The following is a 26,462-nucleotide window of genomic DNA, read 5'->3' as shown; positions in this document are numbered from 1 at the left end:
CCAGACTTATAACCGAAGATTTCCTCATCGGCAGAGCACATCACGATGTGCTCTACAAAAGTTATCAATAGACATAAAATTAATTTTTGAGCGTAACCCAGGAAAAATATACCAGTACTATATTATGTAGTAATGAATTCCAGAAAACACTGATTTTAATGTCAGATTTTTCACAAATGGTGTGTTTACATATTACTGTGCTTTATCTTTTAAAGTTCCAAGCAATTGTTGTTGTTGTGATCTTCAGTACAGAGACTGGTTTGATGCAGCTCTCCATGCTACTCTATCCTGTGCAAGCTGCTTCATCTCCCAGTACCTACTGCAACCTACATCCTTCTGAATCTGTTTAGTGTATTCATCTCTTGGTCTCCTTCTACGATTTTTACCCTCCACCCTGCCCTCCAATACTAAATTGGTGATCCCTTGATGCCTCAGAATATGTCCTACCAATCGATCCATTCTTCTAGTCAACTTGTGCCACAAATTTATCTTCTCCCCAATTCTATTCAGTACCTCCTCATTGGTTATGTGATCTACCCATCTAATCTTCAGCATCCTTCTGTAGCACCACATTTCGAAAGCATCTACTCTCTTTTTGTTTAAACTATTTATCGTCCACGTTTCACTTCCATACATGGCTACACTCCATATAAGTACATTCAGAAAAGACTTCCTGACTCTTAAATCTATACTCGATGTTAACAAATTTCTCTTCTTCAGAAACGCTTTCCTTGCCATTGCCGGTCTACGTTTTATATCCACTCTACTTCGACTATCATTAATTATTTTGCGCCCCAAATAGCAAAACTCATTTACTACTTTAAGCGTCTCATTTCCTAATCTAATACCCTCAGCATCACCCGATTTAAGAGAGAATATTGAAAGAGAGTATTCCAGTCAACATTGTCAAAAGATTTATCTAAGTCTACAAATGCTAGAAACGTCAGTTTGCCTTTCCTTAATCTATTTTTTAAGATACGTCGTAGGGTCAGTATTGCCTCGCATGATCCAGCATTTCTACGGAATCCAAACTGATCTTCCCCGAGGTCGTATTCTACCAGTTTTCCATTCGTCTGTAAAGAATTCGTGTTAGTATTTTGCAGCCATGGCTTATTAAACTGATAGTTCGGTAATTTTCACAGTTGTCAACCCCTGCTTTCTTTGGGATTGGAGTTATTATATTCTTCTTGAAGTCCGAGGGTATTTCACCTGTCTCATATATCTTGCTGACTAGATGGTAGAGTTTTGTCAGGTCTGGCTCTCCCAAGGCTATCAGTAGTTCTAATGGAATGTTGTCTACTCCCGGGGCCTTGTTTCGAACCGAGCGAGGTGGCACAGTGGTTAGCACACTGGACTCGCATTCGGGAGGACGACGGTTCAATCCCGTCTCCGGCCATCCTGATTTAGGTTTTCCGTGATTTCCCTAAATCGTTTCAGGCAAATGCCGGGATGGTTCCTTTGAAAGGGCACGGCCGATTTCCTTCCCAATCCTTCCCTAACCTGAGCTTGCGCTCCGTCTCTAATGACCTCGTTGTCGACGGGACGTTAAACACTAACCACCACCACCTTGTTTCGACTCAGGTCTTTCAGTGCTCTGTCAAACTCTTCACGCAGTATCATATCTCCCATTTCATCTTCATCTACATCCTCTTCCATTTCCATAATATTGTCCTCAAGAACATCGGTTTTGTATAAACCCTCTATATACTCCTTCCGCCTAGCAATATCTGATCCGAAATTGTTAGATCTTTATTGCGTTAGCAAGCAGATCTACATATATGTATCACATTGTGAAGTCGTTCTCTTCTGGAAACATAGAAATGTAGTAGGCTTCAGAATCATGACTAATGATTCGTACCTAATGTTTGTTAGTCATGTCATACGAGTGTATCGAGTACTATGTGCAATGATCAAGTGGGCCCAATCGTAATTAAATCAGTTAAGGAACTGCAGTTCCTTCACAAGAGAGCTAGAAATGCGGTTTGTCTGCGAAGGAGTGTTCTTATGAAACGACTACATGACCTGCAATGGAATCCGTGTCAGCGTGAACTGCTTGGTCACCTCGGGTGCCTGCAGAAAGGGCAATGTGAATGGTCAGCGGCTTCTTTGATTTCCTGGAGAGTGCAGTAGAATGCTGCAAAATCTTTCAAACTCCTGATAACTAGAAGTGTGTAGAGTTAGCATCGCTCCCACTGTAATGCTGGTGGACACACGCGACACGCGTTTTAAGCTCGCTTCGCGCACGCTTGTGACTTCGAGAGCTACACGAAAGAAAGGCTGCGGCGCGTACGTTACACTAGATGATACTACATGTCTTACGAGTACCAGCAGTCACGTCCGGCGGGGAGAGAGTAAAATTTCAGACGAGTTTGATAATTCTTGTCTGCGCCTTTAAATGCAAGAAAGCTCTCGATATCACACGAAAACCTTCAGACCTATAGTGGGTACCTTTTCATCCACATATTGATTTCACGTGAGCGCTACATGGAGCTGAGCGTTCTCTAAGTATCACGGGCAAGTAGCTTAGCGTGACGTCACAAGTTCGTAGTTCTCGTGGACCCAGGCATGACATGACGCGGCATGGCATGGCATGGCACGAAGCGACGCGACGCGACGCGTCCACTTCGGGCTACTTTCGGCACCAGCACTTCTGACACCGTGACAGCACTGCGGTAGGCGGGTTCCTTACGGACTACTTACCGTATTTTACTTTCAGGGCCGTGCAACGGGTAGAGTGTTTTGTGTTTGACTGCGATAAATTTTATCAGTGAACACTGAAATGCCTGGGCCAGCAGGACAGAGCGGATTAGGTTGTGGAAAGGGGCGAAAATGAGTTGCTGCCAGTTGCACTCAGCATACAAACTTTATATATCAACACACAATATTACAACAAGGATGCAAAACACTCAAAACTTTACTCGACCTCCTTTAATTAACTTTAGATCGGGCTGTAGGCCACACTCAAAATCCAAGACACAAGACCTAAGCAAGAAATTGAAATACAAGGTTCTTCTTGAGGTTTCACCCAAAAATATTTTCTAAATCTTCAATCTAAACAGGTTGAAGGCCTTAGCAATTTAATTTTAATGGAACTTGGCTGGAGGCTGCATATTAAGCAATAAGAAGAGTTTCAATCAAAAGCCAGAAGGCCTTATCTTAAAACCTTTAATGCAAAATTCGGCTGAAGGCCCCATACAAAAGTACTACAATCTTATGCCTTAAGGGTAAGTCAAGAACACATTAAAACTCGGCTGAAGGCCGCACATCAGCAAATAATTTAACGGTTTAAGCCCTAAAAAGAAGACTTTCAATTTTAAAAGGCAGAAGGCCGTATCTTAAAAGATTTCATATAAAATTCGGCTGAAGGCACCTATAAAGAATAACAATCTCATGCCTTAAGGGAAAGACAAGAACATTAATTTAAGAGACATTGATACTCAGCTGAAGGCCACACATCAACCAAATAACTAATACCCAGACAGGGAAATTACTATGTAACACACAAGGTACGGCGCTGAGAAGTTTCCAAGGGTCAGACTGAGACTGTAACACTAACGCCTCCTTAGGTGAGACAGGCAGCCTGTCCAACGACTTCTTAATCTGAAGGCAACCCAACCGACAGACAGCCGACCGACCAATCAACAAGATCTGTTCCGCTAAACGCAACCAGCAAAACGGCCACAAGATTTCAATATAACGACACACAGAATATTGGCGCCCACAACGGCCAACAACACCTCAGCTGTCGAACTACATGCCACGCTGGACAGCAACAACACGACGAGGAAAATACACTACCGAAAATTACGTCAACGACCAGGGCAGGTAAACGGAACTTCAACGGCGACAAGGCAGAAAATACCGCTGGTCAACTTCAATAATAGGGAATAAATTAAGTTAAGCCCCACAGGAAGACAGCTGCAATCTTGGCCGACTTGAATACACCGCCAGCGGCCCTGGCCAGAGTACGCACGACAGAGACTTCCTTGCTGCTCCACGCCAACCGACCAACTGGTCACACACCGCCCAGCCGAAAATATATCCGCCACACCAAAGATAGTACAGCAATTCTAGTATCGATACACGCTGCTACTGCCACTCGCGGAGAGGACAGCAACATTATCACGATAACCGCAGGAGAAATAAAACCACAGGACTGCAACCAGGGTCTAACCCAAGACAAGCATGACTCGAGCCAACCACGGCTCAAACACTGCGTTTTTCAGGTATTTCATTTATTTTATTTTTATATGGTGTGTTTGCTAATCACTATATATTTTTGGGTTTTTCGATTTTTCATTTTATGGTATGTTGTTTCACACATCATTAAAACATGACTGACAAAAATCTCCTTCATTGTGTAGGTACCCGTAATGTATGATTTATCCAATCAAAAAAAAAAAAAAAAAAAAAAAAAAAATAAAATAAATAAATAAATAAATGTAAAGAGTATGAAATGTATGATTATGCGACTGTATTGGCTTCATTCTTCATGGCAACATATTATGATCCAAGACTATAAAACTGCTTTAATAGACTGCTTATCTGTTGCATACAATGTATTTCAAATTCATATTGCATCATTCTTAGGTATTCCAGTGACCGCTGTGGCAGAGCGGTTCTAGGCGCTAGTCCGGAACCGCGCTGCTGCTGCGGTCGCAGGATCGAATCCTGCCTCGGGCATGGATGTGTGTGATATCCTTAGGTTAGTTACTTTTAAGTAGTTCTAAGTCTAAGGGACTGATGACCTCAGATGTTAAGTCCCATAGCGCTTAGAGGCATTTGAACCATTTATTAACTTCTTTCACATACGTTATGGAAATAATTCCCATTCTGAAGTCGTGTTCCGTGGGGATTTCAGATATTTTCTGCAGTGGTCAGGTCTGTTTTATTTCTGCCGGTTGTTCAGCAGAACTAATATTTTAAAGTGGGAATTTGATTTGGACTCCTATATCTAAATTCACATAGTTACTTCGCAAGCCAGCGTACGACCCGAGGTGGAGGGTACCCTGTACCACTATTTGTCATTTCCTTTCCTGTTCCACTCCCAAATAGAGATAGGGAAGAACAACTGTCGATATGCCTCCGTATGAGCCCTAATTTCTCGAATCTTATCATCATTGTCCTTAGGCGCCATATATGTTGGAGGCAGTACAGCTGTTCGGCAATCAGCTTCAAATCCCGGTTCTCTAAATTTTCTCAATAGTGTTTCTCGGAAAGAACGTTACTCGAAAAGAACGTTACCTCCCGTCCAAGGATTCCCATATGAGTTACCGATGCATCTCCGTAACACTTTCATGTTGTTCGAACTTATCGGTAACAAATCGAACAGCCCGCCTACGAATTTTTTCGGTAGCTGCTTTTAATACGATTTGGCACGGATTCCAAACACTGAAGCAGTACTCAAGAATAGGTCGCACCAGTGTCCTACACGCGATCTCCTTTACAGATGAACCACTCTTTCCTAGAATTCTTCCAATAAACCATTTCATATCGCTTTGCAACGTTAAGCCAAGATATTTAAACGGCTTGACTGTGTCAAGCAGGACACTAGTAATATCGGAACATTACAGGTTTGTTATTCCTACTCATCAGCACCAACTTACATTTTTCCACATTAGAACCAGCTATCTCTTCACAGACGTATGAACCTCTACTAACCTTTGCTTGCTGTCATTTATGCGTCCTCTTTTGAATCGAGAGTGCAATAGCCTCTGCTTCCTCGGCATCTTCCGAATTTAGTTATTAAACCGTAGTGAGTCCTTGCCAGCCGTTATCCACTTACTAGGCAGATAACTCTCCAGTCTACGATTTACAATCTACTTACACTTTTCCATAATTCCTCTATGCCCATCTCACTGGAGCTAAGTGATGTCAGTTCACAGTGTAAGTGAGATGCTAACAATTGCTTATCTGATCTATTTAGGAGAAAAACTCTCCTAAACTTCTTGACTGATTTGTTAACTTTCGTAACCATAGTTGCTATAAATGACATCATGATCGCTAATCTCCGTTTCTATACTGAAATTGTCGATAAGGTCTGGCCTGTAGCTGCAAGATGGAAGACGTTCCCATTGCGTGTGGGCTGCCGAGCTAGCTCCTCAAGAGAATTTTCAGAAAACGTGTTAAGAAGTACTTCGTATGACTGGCTGTCTGTACCTCCCGCAATGAATCCATAGACGTCCGAATCTATACTCGTTAGGTTAAAGTCACCTCCAGCTCTTACTGCACGATCTGGGTATTTCCGCTCTACTGACCGTTGACTTCCTTTCAGTGACTCTAGAACTGTTACAGCGGAGTCGGATGGCTGGTAAAAAATCCAACAATTGATTTCGTTTCATCTACACCCGTTACACGCGACCAGATAACTTCACTGTCACATTCAAATTCTGCCTCAATAGAGACGTATTTTTCTCAACTGCAGTGAACACTTCTCCTCTTGTGGTCTCTAATCTGTCTTTCCCTTATATGTTCCATGACTCGCTAAATATCTCAGAGTTTACCACTTTGCATTTGAGCCAACTCTCGGTCCCAATAATAATTTGAGAGAGAGAATTATCCTGGAGGGCAGTAAATTCGGCAACTAATTAGTTGCACTAAGTATAATTTTTAACTCAGTTCACCAGTGGGGACTTACTCATCATTAAATGGCGGCGTGTCCATTGGGGTTCTATATATGTGAGTTAATGCAACACTGACTGTTTTCCCCAGCTATTTTATTTATTTTATTTTTATATCAAAATTTTACCGTGATTATTTTTATATAGTGTATTTGCTAATTACTATATTTGGGTATCAAGGTATTTCAGTGCATTTACTTATTGACAGCTTACCACCACCCTGCGAATAATAGTGTGATTTATGAACAATGAACTTTATTTGTTAAATTTAACCAGTTGCAGCTGGAAATATTTATTCGAATTCATTGCTCCTGCGATCACCTTTACATTAATTTGTTTTGTGATTGATACGTCAGGGACCAGTTCATTATTTGTTATTTACTTAAAAAGCGATCGAGAACTGTTAGAGAACCAATCATCCCCGTATTAGACAACGAGAAACCATTTTACTATAGTCGTTCACTGTCCTTTTACTACTGTGCTTACAACCCATTATCTGTGTTCCCAGTGCCTCCAGAAGGCTAAGGTTGCGACTAGTATTTCATCCTCAGCTTTTGTAAGTGACAGAAGTCAAGAACAAAACAAGCAGATAAATATCTCATGCCAAATTAGCACAAATAATAATGGCAACAGAAGGAAACAGGCGTTTGCCACTCTCTTATAACTAGTATTGAAGGGTATCGACGGAACATGTTGGAGAGTGTAGCATCGCAAAGCATGTAAATTTGTTTCTCTATGTTGGTCTTAATAAGGGAATGCTGTTGATACTGTTGAATTGTTGTGAACGACAAAGCCGAGAAGTGAGCAGGTGTTTTGCAATATCGCTGTTGGAATAACCAGCGTCTTAAGTAGAACTAACATTCAGTTACAGTTCATATTTAGGCTAACAATCTGTCACACGTAGTACCATAGTAGTGATCTCTGGTTGCAGATTCCACTGCTACTGTTGGCTCAGAGACTATCGGGCAACGGGCTGAAGATACACGCAGCACCCTGGTCGGCTCCCAGATGGATGAAAGCCCACAACGGGACGATCGGCATTAGCTGGCTACAATCCAGATACTACCAGACGTGGGCCAACTACTTCGTCAAGTAAGGTTTACCAAGATACAGCAAAGTGTGCGTTGTTATCATTTCACAGCAATCAAAATGGGTACTTTGAACTGTTGAGCCATGTCGTTATTTTCACTTCCTGGATTTTACCTATATAGCTTGCAGCTCATGGCGTATGTACATCATGTGTGCTGCTAATGTAGGTGTGTAAATAGACTTGACACGCCATTTTCATGGATGTCACTCATTGATCTTTTGATAAATGTATGATCGTAGGATTTCCACGACGCTGAAGTTCGCAGACTGTTCGCCTGCCTGTAGGGTCAGAATATATCGTAGGTGGACTGATGACACAGTAGCAAACAATATCTTGAGAATATCAAATTCTTGTCGGGTTCCCAGCCGGATGTTGCAACATCTTAAGGACGTGTGCAATAATAACGGCTATAAGGACCAACAAGAATGAGAGCACTTGCCCGCGAAAGGCAAAGGTCCCGAGTTCGAGTCTCGGTCGGGCACACAGTTTTAATCTGCCAGGAAGTTTCATATCAGCGCACACTCCGCTGCAGAGTGGAATTCTCATTCTGGAAACATCCCCCAGGCTGTGGCTAAGCCATGTCTCCGCAATATCCTTTCTTTCAGGAGTGCTGGTTCTGCAAGGTTCGCAGGAGAGCTTCTGTAAAGTTTGGAAGGTAGGAGACGAGGTACTGGCAGAAGTAAAGCTGTGAGTGCCGGGCGTGAGTCGTGCTTCGGTAGCTCAGGTGGTAGAGCACTTGCCCGCGAAAGGCAAAGGTCCCGAGTTCGAGTCTCGGTCGGGCACACAGTTTTAATCTGCCAGGAAGTTTCATATCAGCGCACACTCCGCTGCAGAGTGGAATTCTCATTCTGGAAACATCCCCCAGGCTGTGGCTAAGCCATGTCTCCGCAATATCCTTTCTTTCAGGAGTGCTGGTTCTGCAAGGTTCGCAGGAGAGCTTCTGTAAAGTTTGGAAGGTAGGAGACGAGGTACTGGCAGAAGTAAAGCTGTGAGTGCCGGGCGTGAGTCGTGCTTCGGTAGCTCAGGTGGTAGAGCACTTGCCCGCGAAAGGCAAAGGTCCCGAGTTCGAGTCTCGGTCGGGCACACAGTTTTAATCTGCCAGGAAGTTTCAAGGACCAACAAATTCGACGTGCTTTTGAGTTTGGACCTCTGTCTGAACCTTCTGAAGACACTTCAGGTCTGTGGCTTTTCTTCCGTATGCTGGGAATGTGTCCGCCAAGACAGGAAGACTTTTGAAGAAATATGAGATCAGATGTGTTTTTCGTCCGCCAGCTAAGATACGAGCACTTCTTGGCTCTGTCAAAGATGATTTAGTTTTAAGGAAGTCTGGCGCTTACAAAATACCGTGTTAGTGCGGGAAAATTTACATTGGCCAAACTATTTGTACCGTCAACGACAGGTGTGTTGAACATCATCGCCATACGCGATTATTACAACCAGATAAATCTGCGGTGGCTGAGCATTGCCTTACAGAGGGACACAGGATGCTATACAATGAGACGCAAGTAGCTGCAAATGATTCACGGCACTGGGATTGTGTGTTACAAGACTCTGTTGAAATCAGACTAGCAGATAATATCATTAATCGAGATAATGGATTCCCGCTAAGTGAAAAGTGGAATCCTGTTTTATCAGATATGAAGAAACAACGGCAACTGAATCGGCTGGCTATGAATAATCATTTGTAACGATATATCGTTTTCAACAGTATTCACCACCGTAGGCGCTGCTACTCTTTTTGCGACAGGGGGCAGCAGGAATGATTGAGCGCGTGCGCACTGCATGTAGCGCATGCGCTGTTGTACTTCCGATGCATATAAAGGTGCAGTCATTTGCGAGTGTAATCAGTTATCGGCGGGAGGAGCGTAGCTTTTCTCACCTGATGATGGCGGCCAGGTGGACCTCTGAAATATTGTGCTCAGATGACAGTTGATCCGGTCGGAAACCCGACAACAATTTGATATACTAATACACCGGGGAAGTCTACATAGTCACAATATCTTGAGAAATGGGTAGTAACAATTGCCAGTGATGTCGGAGGTGAAGGCCGAGTATCCGTGGTGGCCGCCCAACAGACAAACAGGTGAATTAGAGACACCAACTTAGTGGTGTGTAACGCCCGATATCGCTTTGATGGCGGTATCATATCCATGATATGTTCCTCAGCAACTATGGCAAAGTACTGGAGAACTGTGGTGATGTATTGCTTTCCTGAAGGTATGGGTGATCTAAGGAGTACTGTAGACAAAGTAACGGGTGCCCACAACTAGACAGTAGCGTCTGGTATAGTTCGCTGACGACAGTCAATGGCAGACATATTCAGGGGCCGTCACAGCATCCGACGTAAATATCACCAATATGGGCACATGTATAGGACCGGAGAGATTGATGCATCATATCGTGTAGTTTTGCATGTACTCATACGCTGCCGTTGGCGTGTTTGTTCATGTGTCCATCGGTCAGATCTTCAAAGATTCAGTGCTGCTGTTCCTGAGTCCATGACAATGACTGTGGCCTGTGGTGTACAATAAGCTGAGGTAGCGTGCACGCAAAGTAACTTGATACGTAGCACCACAGAAGGTGAGTTCGAGGCTGGGACAATGGTAGTTGTAGGGGCTCCGTTGTGAATGATCGCTGAGCGGTAGAGGAGTTGCAGTTCGGCAGATGAAAGTGGTGCTCAAACGCTTATCTCGCATATCTTCTATGCTACAATTAGCTAAACTACAAAAAACTGTAAGAGTGTCAACAAGTTATGCCGGTATGATCAACAATTCGACAAAATAGACGCTGAGAGTCAACAGCTTCTCATAAGAATACCGTAAGAGAAATTCTGGTAACCAGAATCGAGCGAGAGCTGAGAGCTCCTACCGACGACATTAATGGGAAATCGCTTTTACTACTCGAAGTAGTAAAGAGGGTACGTCGGTTATGCAAGTGTTCTTGGCGCATAGTACCCGTAACAATTAAGACATCAAGGTAACGGGTGCAAGCTGGAATGGACGTCGTTAACTGTTCAAGGTATCTCTGGAAGATCGTTAGAGCAGAAGAGATCGCAAAAGACAAACGCTTGTATTTGTGTAAGCCAAAAGGTGTACTGATGACAACAACGCGTTGTAATTCCTCATCGACTGGAATCTATAAATAAGCATTAGCAAGGTCTACTTTAAATAAACATCGACCTCCAACAAGTTTGATAGGAGGTCTTCTTGATGTGACAGGTAGGTTTCCACTAGATAGCAGGAACTGACATCGAATTACAATCTCCATAAAGCCAAGGGGAGTATATTGGCTTCTGGACCAGAACCAGGGGTGTGACCCAAGCACTAATTTTGACCAGCGTCTTGAAGGCGATCGAGTTTGAGCTTAAAGGACGTCTGTAAGGAGACTGGAAGGGGAGGTGCTCGATAGAAACGGGGCACCAAATCTGGACGTATAGAAAAATGTGCCTCAAAATTGGTGGCACACACCAGGCTAGTGTCAAACAAGGACGCGAGAGAGGCACAAAGGTCATCAAGTTCCTGGAAGGGTACTGTGTCCGAGACGACCTGAACTTCGTCTGTGATGGAGAACCCAAACAGCGAGAAAGCATCCAGGCTGAAAATGTTGCCAGCTAAATGACCGTTGACAGTATACAGCGTTAGTTGCCGTGTAACCATCTTGTATGTTGCCGTCGCGGCTCATTGACCTCCGAGGGGAATAGAGCTGTCCCCATATGCAACCAACTTGCGAGAGGGCGGGCCAAAGCTGGGTTACCGAGGCGAGCGTATGTCGGGACACTGACCAGAGAAACCGTCGCTCCCGTGTGGACTTGGAAACGAACGTCCTGACGAGAAATCGTGAGATCAGTAAACAATTTGGAGCCGCAAGGATATCCCTGGGGAACGATGGCCTGAAGTTGATGCACATTCCGTGATGCAAGTTAGAAGTAGGATTTGACTGACGTGATGTCTGCCAGCAGACACTTTGGAGATGTCCATCCTTTCCACAATGAGTGTAGTGAGCCATGCGATCAGGACAGTCTGCACATTGATGCGTCAGAAAACAGTCAGGACAAGAAGGCAGACCCTGCTGTTTGCGCCGAAAAAGCTGGACTGGCTGCTCAGAGGTCATTGACACGTCTTAATGTGAGAAATCAAGATGCCCCGTCGGGAAGAAGGTTTGCGAGAATTCCGTCCCCTTGGCGGTGGTTGAACCGCTGCAACCTGGGGACGAACCATACAACGTTCATTTGCTGCCTGCGCGATCTCGAAATAGTGCGCGATTTTTAGTATGTCATCCAAGGAAGGATTGTTTAGCTTTAAGACTGCAGTATGAACTTCTGGATCGGGAGGCAGTTGGATCACTACGTCACGAATCAGGGAATCGACGTATGAGGTTTCGCAAGGCGGGCTGGCACAGGCGAAATCGCGACGACGGCTCAGCCCTCGCAAATCCACTGAGCGATAAGACTGACCCACTTGCCTGGATACTGATGGAGCTCAAGGAGCGATGCGGCAACGTGGAACCATTGCGAATAATAGTTCGATAAGAACGAAAATATTCCCTCGAAAGTGAGTGCAACCGCGTTTGGGAGTGGAGTCAACTTCTTAAATAAGAAACATGTCTCCGGGGAAGTGCAACAAAGAAAGAGCGACCGTTGGAGTGCGTCATCTGAAACCCAAAAAGCGGCGAAGTGTTATTTCAGCCGCTGCAAATACGTGTTCCACTCCACCGTGGTATCGTTAAACGGTGGAAATGCGGGTGGGTGGGACTCCGCCTGTGATGTGACCACAGTCTGGACGGGTTGTGAACCTTGTAGCTGTAATTGTCCTGATTTTCCTGACGCAAAAGGTTCGTTTGATGCTGGAACTGCTGTTGCAATTGCTGCTACAGGAGCAGCTGTTGCTGTTCCACGAGCTATACATGTTTTGCACCCGTAATTCACTGATAACCTTTTGCCTCGTCGCCAATCCTAGTAGCCGGAATCGATGGTGACCATAGAGCATCAGCCGACGGGCCGATGACGTCAATGGGGAATAGCCGGTACAGCTCAGATACACACAACTGGGACGACTGACTGCACAGACCAGACGGCGAAATACCACGACCAGGTAGCCAAACCAAATCGGATACCAACTATCAGCGACCAGAGCAACGATGAATAGAGAAACGACCGCGAGCGCTGTCGGAACAAGACTGCGATGGAGCCCCTGCGATGCCGGCTTTATAGGGCCACCTTGAGCGCCGATAGGCCATGGCCGGCGCGTAACGCTGTGGCAGTCACAGTAGCGCTAGCAGATTACAGGGGCGCCTCGTAACGGCTGTCGTCTACGTCCTTGCCTTCTGGCGGGCTCTCAAAATTGTCGGACCAGGATACCTGAGAAATAGTCTCGTAACAAGGAACCAACCAAAGCAAAAGAAGACATACCACGAGATGCAACAAAGATATGTCACAAAGTAAATTGGGTTTGAAAAATGCAGTGTAGTGGACAGTGCCACTTACTACAAAACTGGGAATGGAAAATGAGGAACAGGGGGCATGTGTGCAGCAATATGACGTAACGACAAAAGTTTCTTCTGATTCTTCAGCATCTTAACAAATTAGTGAGGCCCTGGAACATAGATGTAGCTGTGTTTTCCCCTCTTATTTTTTATTTTCTTTGTTGTTCGACTGGAACTGCTAGTGGTTCCTGCAGCGCTCTGAACAATACATTCTAAAGAGATTTTTGCTTTCTCGTTTGCTTGTCCCAACAAAAGTTTAATAGTGTTGCATACAAGCGCACGTGCCTGATTATGAAGAATTTTCCCTACACCTACAGTGAGAGAAGGCTGCGGTGCTGCCTGCGCCACGCAGTAAAGAGCCGGCAACGAGAGCGCTCGCAGTGTGCGGGTTGGCAGGCGGCAGTCAGCTAAGGCGACCGCTCTAGAGGAACAACGAGGCAGAGTCGCCCAGCACTGACGACGAGAATGCGTTTCTGCTCCAGTGCCACGTCATTCAGCACGAACTGCACACGTACAGGGTGGTCCATCTGAAGTTTCGGATGAGATTGTATCGAAAACTATACATCTGGTAAAAATAGTGAGCAGATTAGGATTCTCCATAAAAAAGTGATCAAGTTTTCTCTGAAACATTTTTAAACCATTGACAGATGACGCCGAAATCGAGAAAAAAGTAAAATGGGGGGGAACTGTGATTTATTTAGAATGATCCGAGAAAGACCCATCAGATCGGTACAAAATGTGAACCAATTCTCTCATTATGCCAAATTAAGCTATTTTTTTTTTTTACAAAATGTATCCTACGCGCCACAGTTTTTGATGGAGGGAGGCGGAATGGTATTAAATTCTCGTTAGGGAACTCTTCACAATTGCATTACTCACCCGACTGTGGCGATACTGTGGCCAAACTGCGAACTATAGCTCAGTATAAAGGTCGGTGGAATGCGATTAGACGTCACTTCACTTTCAGATTGTGAACTGTAAACATCAACTAACGAAAGTAAATTATTCTTTAGCGAAACATGGCTCAGTATCCTCCTACAGAGATTGTTGATATGATGTTAATTTTAGCTGCGCAATGGTATCCGGATCGTTTCCCAAACAGAAGACATCCAACCGAAAACATTATTCGAAATTGCACTCGAAATGGATACATGCACCGTCCACCTCGTCATCGCGAATACAATGAAAATGACGCCCGTACCCTTACCGTTCTCGCCTGTGTTCAGCTGGATCCCGAAATTAGTAGTCGTGCGATTCAGAGACAAACTGGAATACCGAAGTCAACTGTTTTGAGAATTTTGAAGGCCCATAAACATCATATGTATCGTATCTGACTGACACATGCATTAACGCCCAAATATTATGCAAATACACTTGCATTTCTGCCAATGGGCCTTGGAAATGATAAGAGCTGACAATAATTTTTTTAGATACGTTATGTTCACATTCAAAAACAATGGCGAATTAAATAGCCATGATTTTCATTATTGGTCCCCTGTCAATCCACACTGGCACAGACCCGTTGACAATCAACACAAATGGTCGTTTGTGGTCTGGTGTGCAATTTTAAACGGTTTCTTGATAGGACCGTATTTTTTTGACCGACTTGTTACTGAGGAATCTTATTTACAACTTCTCCACGATGATTTGTTGTAGTTAATAGAAGATGTTGATTTAGAAACTAGGCAACGAATGTGGTTCCAACAGGACAGCAGCTCCCCATCATGCTAAAAACGTGCAGAACGTTTTAAGTTTACGGTACCCTCCTAGGTGGATAGGACTCGGCGGGACCAATTCAGTGGCCTCCATGTTCACCAGATCTAACATCTCCTGATTTTTTCTTGTGGGGTTATTTAAAAAATATTCTTTATGAAAGACAGCCCACAACCAGAAACGAAATGGAGCAACGCATTCGAAGAGCGTGTGCAGCCATACCACGGGATGTACTGCTCAAAACTGTGGACAACTTTCGCAGACGAATGACTTTATGCATTGAAGCAAATGGGGATAATTTTGAACAATTTCTTGGAAGCTAATTTCATTAATTAAGCACCCCAAATTGTGAGAGGCAAGGGGGCTCACACTAATGAAACACCCCAACATGTGAGAGGCAAGGGGACTAACATTAATGAAGCATTCTACTACGTCCACGTCGTTGTTTCTGGGTAACGCTAAAAGTGGGATACAGTACATTTTGTACAAAAATAGCTTAATTTGGCGTAACGAAAGAATTGGTGCACATTTTTTTATCGATTTGATGTGTCTTTCTCTGATAATTCTAAATAAATCAGAGTTCTTCACCAATTTTACTTTTTTCTCGATTTCAGCGCCATCTGTCAATGGTTTAAAAAAATATTTCGGATAAAACTTGATTACTTTTTTATAGAGAATTAGAATCTGAAATAAAAAATGGGGGTTTACATTTAAGATTTAAAAGTTGCCCCCCGCCCCACGCAAGGGGGCGGGGGCTGGGGGTCACTTGTAGTATCATTTGATGTCCGCCTCTGAGCTTACGAACTGGTCTTACCCACTATTTTTACCCGATGTATAATTTTCGAGATAATCTTACCCGAAACTTCAGAAGGCCACCATGTATAAGGTAGTGCTATCTCAGGACCACAGGGGGAAGTGCTTCTAGCTATCATGGCTGCTCGCCGTCTGTGCGAGGGACATTCGATAAGTAATGTAACACATTTTTTTCTCAAAATACCTTGGTTTTATTCAGGATCACAATACATCATATGGTTCACCATTCTTTTGGCTACAAAACCTTATTTTTCAACATAATCTCCGGTCAGTGCGGCTGCACTACGCTACCTTACCGGGAGGACCTGTGCTCCCGCATTGGACCACACTACTCGTTGACGTCAGAGCCAACGTCATGCTGCGTCAGTAATTCCTTTTCGTTCGGAGGAGAGGTGGTGTGGTGTGGCTCCACTCCATGGATTGCCGTTTTGTTTCGGGTACGAAGTGATGAACCCATGTTCCATCGCCTGTGACGATGTTCAACAAAAAATTGTCACTGTCAGCTTCATATCGCGCAAGCAATTCCGCACAGACGCTCCTTCGTTGCTCTGCAACCTTCTGATAGGCGGCGAGGGAACCAGTGGACACACACCTCTGAGTACACTACCTGGTGGACAAGTGTGTCAGAGCTACCAACAGAGACGTCCAGTTGAGTAGGGAAGAGTTTCACTCTGATACGTCGATCACCTCGAATGAGAGTGTCCTCACGTTCCAACTAGAGGTGTACAAATTCCCCTTGCAGCCTGCTTGCCCCTAGCTCCTCTGCAACCATTCATGCAGGTCAGCCTGCCGCGACGTAAACACAAGAGTACGCATGTACTGAGGCATAGTGGGTAATGCGACCGACTTGGGCTCCCGCAAGCCCGGGCTACCTAGGTTCCCGCAGGCCTGCCAAGCTTCACGGCACCCGCTCAGCTTGCTGCGCCTGACAACAGGTTTCGCTGTCAAGCTACCGTGACTAAAGTAGCCAGGTAGTTAGCCCGCAGTTCATTTATGGTAACGGTGGGGACAGCACAATGAATAGGTCGGACTTCAGTGAGATTGAAAAAAAATTGACAACTGGCGAATACATGCTGGTAACGAAACAGAGCACAAGTGCCGTATAGGAAACGTTTTCGTGTGCTTATGAGGCCGCTTCAAATAAATCGGTAGGTGTGTCTCAATTCAAACTATGTAAAAAGCTCTTAAGTACTTATTCAGGAACCTCGAGTATGTTACGACATGTGTGCGAATTTGACAAGCAGTTGCCTTACTCCGTAAATATCTTGAAAGAGGACAAAGATTTAGTGGCCGAAAAGGGCGTTGAAATGTGTGCTAAGGACCTGAGACCATTTAGCAGTATAGAGGGAGAAGGATTTCATGGTAACCCGCAAACGATGTCAAAATCTTTTGTAAGGTACTCTATTCCATGCACTGTCCGAAATATTATATAGACAGTGATGTTCCTCTTGATGGTCAAGTGTGCAAAATTTCTTCAAGATCGGAATAAAACTGTAGGTTAGTGTAGAAGTGTGTAAGTAAAGTACCCTCCGCCATGCACCATTCAGAATTTTAAGCAGACAGCGCCCTTCATCCTGCTTTGAGTATCAAGTATGCCAAATTTCATCAAGATCGGAATAAAAACGTACAATTTGTCGAATTCCGTTATGTAAAGTAACCGCTGCCATGCACCCTGCGAAATTTTAAGTAGACTGTGACCTTCCTCTTGGTTTCAAGGTATAGTGTGCAAAATTTCATCAAGATTATATGCAATACAAACACACGGACACAATGAAAACACACTTCCAGTTTTTCTCAAATTTTCCAATTTTTCGGTCGATTTTCGAAAAATTTTATTTCATAAAAACCTTGTCCTGAGAATTAGGAACACAGCAAAAAAAAATAAAAAATTGCCGAATTGGTCCAGCCGTTCTCGAGTTTTACGCTTATCAACGCATTTGGCAATTCATTTTTATTTATATAGATAATAAGCCCGAAATATATGCGTAAAGGAAGAATGTACAAATAAAACCCAATATTTTTTGACCTGAAATTAATATATAGATGTTAGAGTTTGTCTTTTGGTGCTCACGTAAAATAAAAACTTTTAATTAACGTTCATAGTATGACAATGAAGCGCGCAGACTAAGCGGCTGCGTAGCACAGCTCAGCGGTAATATGGGCAGGCAGGCAAGTTTCCCGCAGCCTGCCCGGGTTGGGTTCTGCTTGGCTTGGCTGGGAGTGAAGCAGCCTGCCCGTTGTGTTGACAACGCGCGGCGGCCTGCCCGCCTGGCCACCGGGCAAGCATGGGCGGGTTAAAAGCGGAACATGTACACCTCTGATTCCAACATTGCGGGAATCAGAGCTGTTCGTGGCGAGCCGGCACGCGGGAAATTGGACAGGTTTGCGCGACCTTGTTGCGATGATGACAGACGCCTTGTCCAACGACTCACCGTGCTTCTTTTCACTGGCAGGTCTCCGTAGACATTCAGCCTATGTATATCTGCCATTCTCTGGTTTTCCGCCAAAAGAAACTCAATGACACCCTTCTACTTCGAACGCACCAACGTTACAGACGCCATTATTTCGAAGGCTACGTATAGCGCCGCCACCTATAGTAACATCATCAAACTACAGGGGCTGAAGTAGAATATTGCAGGATGGCCCACAAAAAAATCCACATTTTTCAAACTAAAGTGCCCTAGGAAAGAAATGCGTTGACTTATTGAACGACTCTGGTAGTTGACCTGCATTAAATTAGTGAATTATTTCCAGCACTGTGATCTGTTCGACATCCGTTATAGTTAATGAGAGTTGATGGTTACCTTTGCAGCCAATGCAAAACATAATGTCCAAGACAGTTCTGACTGGTGGCGAAGGATGTCCCCTAATCGAATTACTCACGATACACTGTAACACAGTAGGAGTACATAAGAGATGCAGCGTCTCATTGTTCCGACACGTAGCATCTAGCTGTTAAAATGCACCGCCACAGAGCGTGTCGTCCTTCCTATGTCTGTCAATACCAATCCAGATGATTTCGATTCATTGTTGTGGCAGTAGCGCTCTCTGCAGCACAATTGCTATGCCTAATTCAATAGTGAGCGCACAACAGCGTAACTGTTTACTAGTCAGCGAGGACAGCGAAAGGTTTTATACAACTTACACAGAAACGAGATGGCGGTTATAAGAGTCAAAGATAATGAAATGGAAGCAGTGGGTGAGGACGGAGTGGAACAGGGTTGCAGCCTGTCCCTGATGTTATTCGATCTGTACACTGAGCAGGTAGTAAAGGAAGCAAAGAAAAATTTGGAAAAGTAATTAATATTCATGGAGAAGAAATAAAAGCTTTGAGGTTTTCTGATGACACTGTAATTTTGTAAGACACAGCAAAGGACTTGAAAGAGTAGTGGAATGAGTTGCATAGAGTCTTGGAAGGAAGACAGAAGAGGAAATCAATAGAAGGAAAACAAAAATAAGCGGATGTAGCCTAATTAAACCAGATGATGGTGAGAGAATTACATAAGGAAGTGAAACACTAAAGGCAGTAACAAATTTTGGCCTTTGGACAGTAAAATAACATATGATAGCCGAAGTAGAGAGGATATAAAACGTTGAACTGCAATGGCAAAACAGCTTTTCTGAAGAAGAGGAATTTTGTTACCAGCGAATTTAAATTCAAGTTTTAAGAAGTCTTTTCTGAAGGTATTTGTCTGGCGTATAGCTTTGCACGAAAGTGAAACGTGACCTGTAAGCAGTTCAGACAAGAAGAGAACAGAAGCTTTTGAAACTTTGTGCTACGGAAGAAAACTGAAGATTAGATGGGCAGATCGCCAAGCTAATGAGAAAGTAAAACTTTGAACATAGCTGCTAAGGTTCAGTGACTGTGTCAGAATTATATTAGAACAAATAAGCCCTCGGTCACACATATTAAGTCAAAATTGACCAGGTTTCGACGCTACTATGAGCGTCGTCTTCAGAATTAAACTAACTGTTCTAAAACATATTAGGTATATAATAAATTAATAAAATTAAGGTTTGTACTGACTGGAAAGAGATGCAGCACCTACAAGTCACATTTTAAAAAATCTAAGCCGGAAAGGCGACGTCATGAATAGTTTTAAATAAGATGGCGAGCTGCTAAGCACTGCTCCTACTTGAGTGAACAAGGGTTGCAACAAGACTGAGGTGCCCATGTTAGAAAGTGTGGGCAAGTAAACATGGTGTTGCTACGAGTGCCATCTAGTAGCCGCAGAAACAACTACGCTACTGTACATTCAAAATTAGACACAAGAAATTGTGATGCAGCTGAGTCAGGCATAACGTAAGCACTAATAATAATATGATGAAGTTACATATTTATCTGCTTTAAACAGAGATACATTTTGTAACGTAAAAAAAGTCAGTTATGACATACAAGAAAACAGCAATGATGTAACAGGAAAACATTTCCGTAAACTGCATGAGGAAATCTGAATCAAGCAAAGGCTTTATACAGTCGAGAAAGTTTTTATTTCCAGCTGCAGCTGTTCGTTGAGAATGAGGCCATCATGACGAGAGAGATGTTAGAAAATCTCCAATTCCTCTAAAACATCTAACCTACGCCCCTTATTTTCGGTATGCAGAATATTGCCATCGCCTATGGCTTTAGGCACGTGTCCAGTAATTAAGAGATGATGGGCAAAGGATGAATTTAGGGGATTGGTGCCGTTCTTTCTCAAAAGATGTTCTTTATATCTGATGGTGAAAGCACGTCCAGTTTTCCCTATGTAATAGGAGGAGCAGGTATCACAGATAATCTTATAAACGCCAGAACTTTCTGTAGGGAAACGAATGGATTTCAAATTATGAATGAAGTTTCTCTTCAGATTATTATGAGTAGAGAAGGCAAAATTGCAGTTGTACTTGTTGCGAAGCATGCGCTGAATCTGACAGGAAATGGGTCCTACGAAAGGAATAGAAAAACGTTTTTTTGGGTTAATTTCAGTGCATGAGGTGTTGAGCGTGGTAGTTCTTGCAGTTTTCTCTTTTAGGATTTCGCCCACTATGTTAGGCATATATTCATTATTGACTGCTATGGTTTTAAGTAAATTAATCTCCTCATTAATCTTTTCTGTTGAAAGTGGTATAGAGGTGGCTCGGTGGAAGGCAGAGTGAAAAAAGGCCATTTTTTGAAACTGTGGATGAAAAGAGGAAGCAGGCACGATTTGGTCAGTATACATTTCTTTTCGAAAAATACTGAAAGTGATGTTATTGTCTTCTATTGTAAGCATCAAGTCTAAATAATGTAATTGGCCGTTTTCGTTCTCGAGTTCAATAGTGAAAGAAATTTTTTCATGGAGGTCGTTAAAAAGTTTAAATATATGATCAGTTCTATCGGTGGGACCGTTATAGATGACTGGAATATCATCAACGTATCTTGTGTTAGAAAGGATACCTAGTGAAGCGGCTGAGACACGGTTAAACAGCTTTTCTTCCAAGGTTGAAATGGTTGAAATGGCTCTGAGCACTATGGGACTCAACTGCTGAGGTCATTAGTCCCCTAGAACTTAGAACTACTTAAACCTAACTAACCTAAGGACATCACAAACATCCATGCCCGAGGCAGGATTCGAACCTGCGACCGTAGCGGTCTCGCGGTTCCAGGCTGCAGCGCCTTTAACCGCACGGCCACTTCGGCCGGCTTTCTTCCAAGGAATTGATAAAGATGTCGGCAAGGATGCCGGCTAAAGGGTTTCCCATAGCGAGCCCGTCAGACTGCTGGTACAGTTGTCCGTTGAATTCAAAGTAGTTGTGCTTGACAACGACATTAATGAGATTCATAAAATCGGTAATCTGTTCATCTGATAGATCTTTTTTAAATTGACGTAAATTTTCTTCCACAATGATGAGCGTCTCATGTACCGGGACATCGGTATAGAGATTTTTAATATCTAAGGAAAAGAGTTTGGTGTCTGAACTGCATACTAAGTTTTGAATATTTTGGAACAAAACGTGGCTGTTAGGAACGGAATAATTATTTTCGAAAACGAAAGATTTTTTTCAGAGTTTCGTGTAGAAATCGGGCCAAATCGTGATATGCGCTATTCATGCTGTTGGAGATTGGACGTATTGGATGATTAGGATTATGAATTTTGAACTGGGACCGAAGTTTAGGGGGCTAAGGGTTCATATTGTGAGAAGTTTTTTTTGGAAAGGTTTTATAAGAAATTTTGCATTGTTAATGGCTGACCTCACTTCTTTCTGTAATTTAGGAGTCGGATCATCATGCAGCTCCGATAGTATTGGAACAAGGCCAGTACCATTCCAATGCCGGTACCATTCCAAAGTACCGTTATCCATGATGGCGGCCATGACGTCAGAGACACCCCCCCCTCACCCCCACCTACATATACACGCTAGGCATAGCCTTTCAGAAATATTTTCATAACACCACCACCATTCCAAAGCACCGTTATTCAACAGCAACAAGGTCGCACCCAGTGTATCCACCACGTGGTGCGTGTCCAGTTACTATTGCCGTGGCGCAGTGCGAGAGAGAGTGATAGCGTCATCTCTCTATGTCACACTCCCGCGCCTACATACACGCACTAGGCAAGGACCTATATAAATCAGTGCACGGTCCACCTCACTCTCACACTGCTCATATACTTCGTTCGTCCAGTACTTGTCAGGTCTTCGTAATTAAACGTGCAAAAATGAAACGTTAACGATCCGATAGTGGCAGCAGCTGATGTGTTGGTAAATGTGCCAACACCTTGTAGATAAAGGAGGCCCAAAGGCACGCTATCTAACGCAGACGGGCGTGAATTCTGGAACAGGATAAGTAGTGAATTCTAATAAGAAAAGTATGCAGCTCCTCGAATACTTATCTTTTATTCTTTGATGTGAATACAGCATTCTTGATGAGACATTTCATACGATAGCTATCAAACTATGTAAGGCTAATGGCGCCTTGCTAGGTCATAGCCATGGACTTAGCTGAAGGCTATTCTAACAGTCTCTCGGCAAATGAGAGAAAGGCTTCGTAAGTGTAGTTGCTAGCAAAGTCGTCGCACAACTAGGGCGAGTGCTATATCGTATCTCGAGACCTGCCTTGTGGTAGCGCTCGGTCTGTGATCACACAGTGGCGACACGCGGGTCCGACATGTACTAAATGGACCGCGGCCGATTTAAGCTACCACCTAGCAAGTGTGGTGTCTGGCGGTAACACCACATTCCTCCCCCGCAAATCGGCGAATGGTCATGTTATAAGGCTTCCGCCCGCCGTGGGGAGGACCCCATGTTGACGTATGCGATGAGGTGGGGAGCCTAACAACAGGCAAGGCTGTGCCACCCGCACCCGGCCATTCGGTCCGAGGGGAGCTAGGAAACGCCTGAAAACCTGGTCCAGGGTGCACGTCAACATGCGGTGAATGCGCCCGTAAAGAGACAGGAGGGGCCGAAGGGTCGACCTCCATTGCGTCGGGGTATCCGACGCGCGAAGACGCCATGTGGTCTGGAGCGGGCAAGAGTTCCACGGTGGAGGACAGCTGGTCACGGGAAGCGATCGGCGGCGCGTGACCCAGGGAGGCGCTTGGCGTCTGCAGCGAAGCGTCGAATGCGGGCGGCGCCGGCGGGAGAACAGGCGGCGGCGGCGGCGGCGGCGGCGGCGGCGGCTGCGGCGGCGCGTCGCCATGGGGCAAAATGGAAGGCATCGTCGGTAACACCTGGGGATGAGGCGAGCCAGCAGATGGGTCCCCAGGGTGCTGACCGGACGGCACCGTCGCTGAAAGCAGACGGGGAGCGGCAGAACCCGTGCGACGACAGAGGCGCAGCTGATTGAGATGCCGACGCACCTCACCAGAGGCCCCCAAAACCAAATACATCGCGCGGCCGAGGCAGCGAAGAATGCGCCCTGCGAGCCAACGCCGTGAACCGCGAAAGTTGCGATAGAATACAACGTCGCCTGGAGCAAAAGCAGGAGTCTGCCGCTGAACAGGAACCTGATGCGGCGGATGCAGCAAAGACATCAAGGTTCGATGAGGACGACCGTGGAGCAACTCAGCCGGCGAGCGACCATCTCGGGGCTGAGAGCGATACGAAGACAAAAAGAGCAACAACGCGTCCTCCCGAGAATGCGACTCTTTCAACTTCAACATCTGTGACTTGAAAGTCCAGACCAATCGTTCAACGGCACCGTTTGACTGAGGCGAAAACGGCGCGGATGTCAGATGTTGAATACCATTGGCCTGGCAGAATGACTGAAATTCTGCGGACATGAATTGTGGGCCATTGTCGGAAACAATAGTCTGCGGAAGACCTACAATGCAAAAGATAGCAGACAACGCTTGGATGGTGGCAGAGGACGTCGCGGAAGACATCCGGACAACAAAAGGAAAATTACTGAAGGCATCTACCAGAACCAACCATCGAGCATTCCAGAATGGACCAGCAAAATCGATGTGCAAGCGTTGCCAAGGGGAAGTGGCTTTTGGCCATGCAAAGACTTCCCGCGGCGGTGCGGATTGTTGTTCAGCACACGCCATGCAAGAAGAACACATATTCGTAATCGCAGCATCGATTCCGAACCAAGTACAGTGCTGACGAGCAAGTTGTTTCGTTCGCACTATACCCCAATGTCCTTGGTGAAGAAGCCGTAAAACAGAGGATTGTAACGAACGTGGGACCACGACTCTGGACTGATCATTATCAGAACGCAACAACAAAACACCACGTCGAACAAAAAGTCTCTCCTTGTGAGCAAAAAATCGGCGAACAAACGGATCCTCGATCCAAGACTTTGACAAAGGCCAAAACGGTAGCAAGGACAGGGTCAGCAGCTGTGGCTGTAGCTACACGACGAAAATCAATCGGAAACGATTCGACCACTTCATCGGTTTCCGCATCAATGAACATGCAAGCAAGTTCGGAAGAATCGAATGCTTTGTCCTCAGCAACAGGCAAACGGGACAACGTATCGGCGTTTCCGTGCTTAGCAGTGGACCGATACAAGATATTGTAGCGGTACTGTGAGAGGAAAATAGACCAGCGAATGAATTTCTGCGCTGTACGCGGAGGTACAGGCTTGTTCGGATGAAAAAGCGACGTCAAAGGTTTGTGGTCTGTGATGATGGTAAAGTGACGACCATACAAGAAATCATGGAACTCAGTGACACCAAACACGAGAGCCAAGCTTCTTTCTCTATCTGCGAATAATTTCTTTGCGCAGATGAGAGCAATTTGGACGCAAAGGCAATAGGGCGATCATGCGAGCCAACTTTGTGCGCAAGCACAGCACCGATCCCGAAATCCGATGCATCTACCATCAACAAAAGGGGTCTCTGGGGATCGAATGGCGTAAGGCAAGTATTTGAAAGCCACGCCGATTTCAACTGGCGAAAGGCGCGTTCGCATTCCGTCGTCCAGACGAACGGAACACCCTTACGGCGTAAGCGATGAAGCGGAGCTGAATTGGAAAAGGCATTGCGCACACTCACTCACACCTTGTGATGCTAAATCGTTTAATGTTCGTGCGACCTCATCACGCAATGCGTGAGGAACATTGCGCGCTCTGAAAAATTTCGGTTGCGCGTTGACATTCAGTTCCAAATGTGCTTCATAGTTCTTAGCGCAACCAAGGCCCGGTGCAAAAATGTCTGCAAATTCTTCACACCAACGAGAAACACTGTCTGAAGGCACAGTCTGAGTCACTGATAGGACCTGATTTACTATAGACATGTTAAACAACTGAAATAAATCTAAGCCAAACAAGTTCACTGCAGTAGAAGAACAAAGAACGTAAAATGACACAAGTTTTGTTTGTCCCTTGTATGTTGCAAGAAGAGTGCACTGCCCTAACAAAGGGATCTGCTGTCCTGAATAACTTTTTAACTGAACATTTGCGGCACGCAATGGAGGTTTGCCCAGTTGTTTGTACGTGTCGTGATTGAGCAATGAAACTGCAGCTCCGGTATCGAGCTGGAAGGGTATGACCTTGCCATTAAAGTCCAAATCTACAAAAAGTTTATTGTCCTGCTGATGACAAGAGCGACTGTTTTGTGCAATTTGAACAGACACTGGTACAGAACCACTTGTTAATTGACGTGATTTCCGGCGACGTCGACGCACATGTTTTGTGGGACGAACACAGTCACTGTTAGAGAAAGTGACACTGGACGAAGCGGAATTAACTACATGAATGTCCATGGGCGAAGGTCCACGATTCTGAGTGTCCTTGGTTCGATTCCGGCGCGAAGCAAAGGCCTGGAATGGTTGTGATTGTCTGATCTGAGCTTTTTCTGGCAAACACTTTGAACATGTCCTTTCTTATTACAGAAGAAGCAAATAGCTTGGCGTGACGGGCAATGTTCACGCGAATGTCTAGTTGCACACCGCGGGCATGATTTCACTGCAGTTGTGTGTGGGCGCAGCACACCTGGTGTAGAGCGTGGCGGCAGCTGCACAGACGTGCGCGAGGGCAGTTTACCGGGCCGCGCAGCGCGCCAGGCCGGCCGGTTAATGTTACACACGGCTGGCGAAGTCGCAAATGACTCCTGAGCAAAGTCAAGTGTGTCTTGTCTATCCAATATGTCTATCACTTGTTGGAGGGAGGGATTAACGAGTTTCAAAATCTGCTCCCGTATGCGAACATCAGAAACGTTCTGTGCAATTGCATCACGTACCATTGTATCTGAATAAGGGAGTCCACAGTCATATTCAAATGCACAATCCCTAGTAAAGCCTTGCAATGTTGCAACCCACTCCCTATTAGTCTGACCGGCCGT

At 44.8% G+C, this 26,462-nt stretch overlaps 1 protein-coding gene across 1 annotated transcript in view; it reads left to right on the top strand.

Annotated features, from left to right (window-relative positions):
* LOC124594104 (lysosomal acid glucosylceramidase-like) overlaps positions 1 to 26,462 on the top strand; it is a 175,731-nt gene that overhangs the window by 80,597 nt on the left and 68,672 nt on the right. The window contains exon 5 of the mRNA XM_047132455.1: positions 7,552 to 7,712. Coding sequence (XP_046988411.1) covers positions 7,552 to 7,712 — 161 coding nt within the window. The remainder of the gene's footprint in view (positions 1 to 7,551; positions 7,713 to 26,462) is intronic.

Source organism: Schistocerca americana, chromosome 2 (genome assembly GCF_021461395.2).
Source record: "Schistocerca americana isolate TAMUIC-IGC-003095 chromosome 2, iqSchAmer2.1, whole genome shotgun sequence".
Taxonomy (NCBI): Eukaryota; Metazoa; Arthropoda; class Insecta; order Orthoptera; family Acrididae; genus Schistocerca; species Schistocerca americana.
The sequence above is the reverse complement of the archived record's forward strand: the minus strand, read 5'-3'. Positions and strand labels throughout refer to the sequence as shown.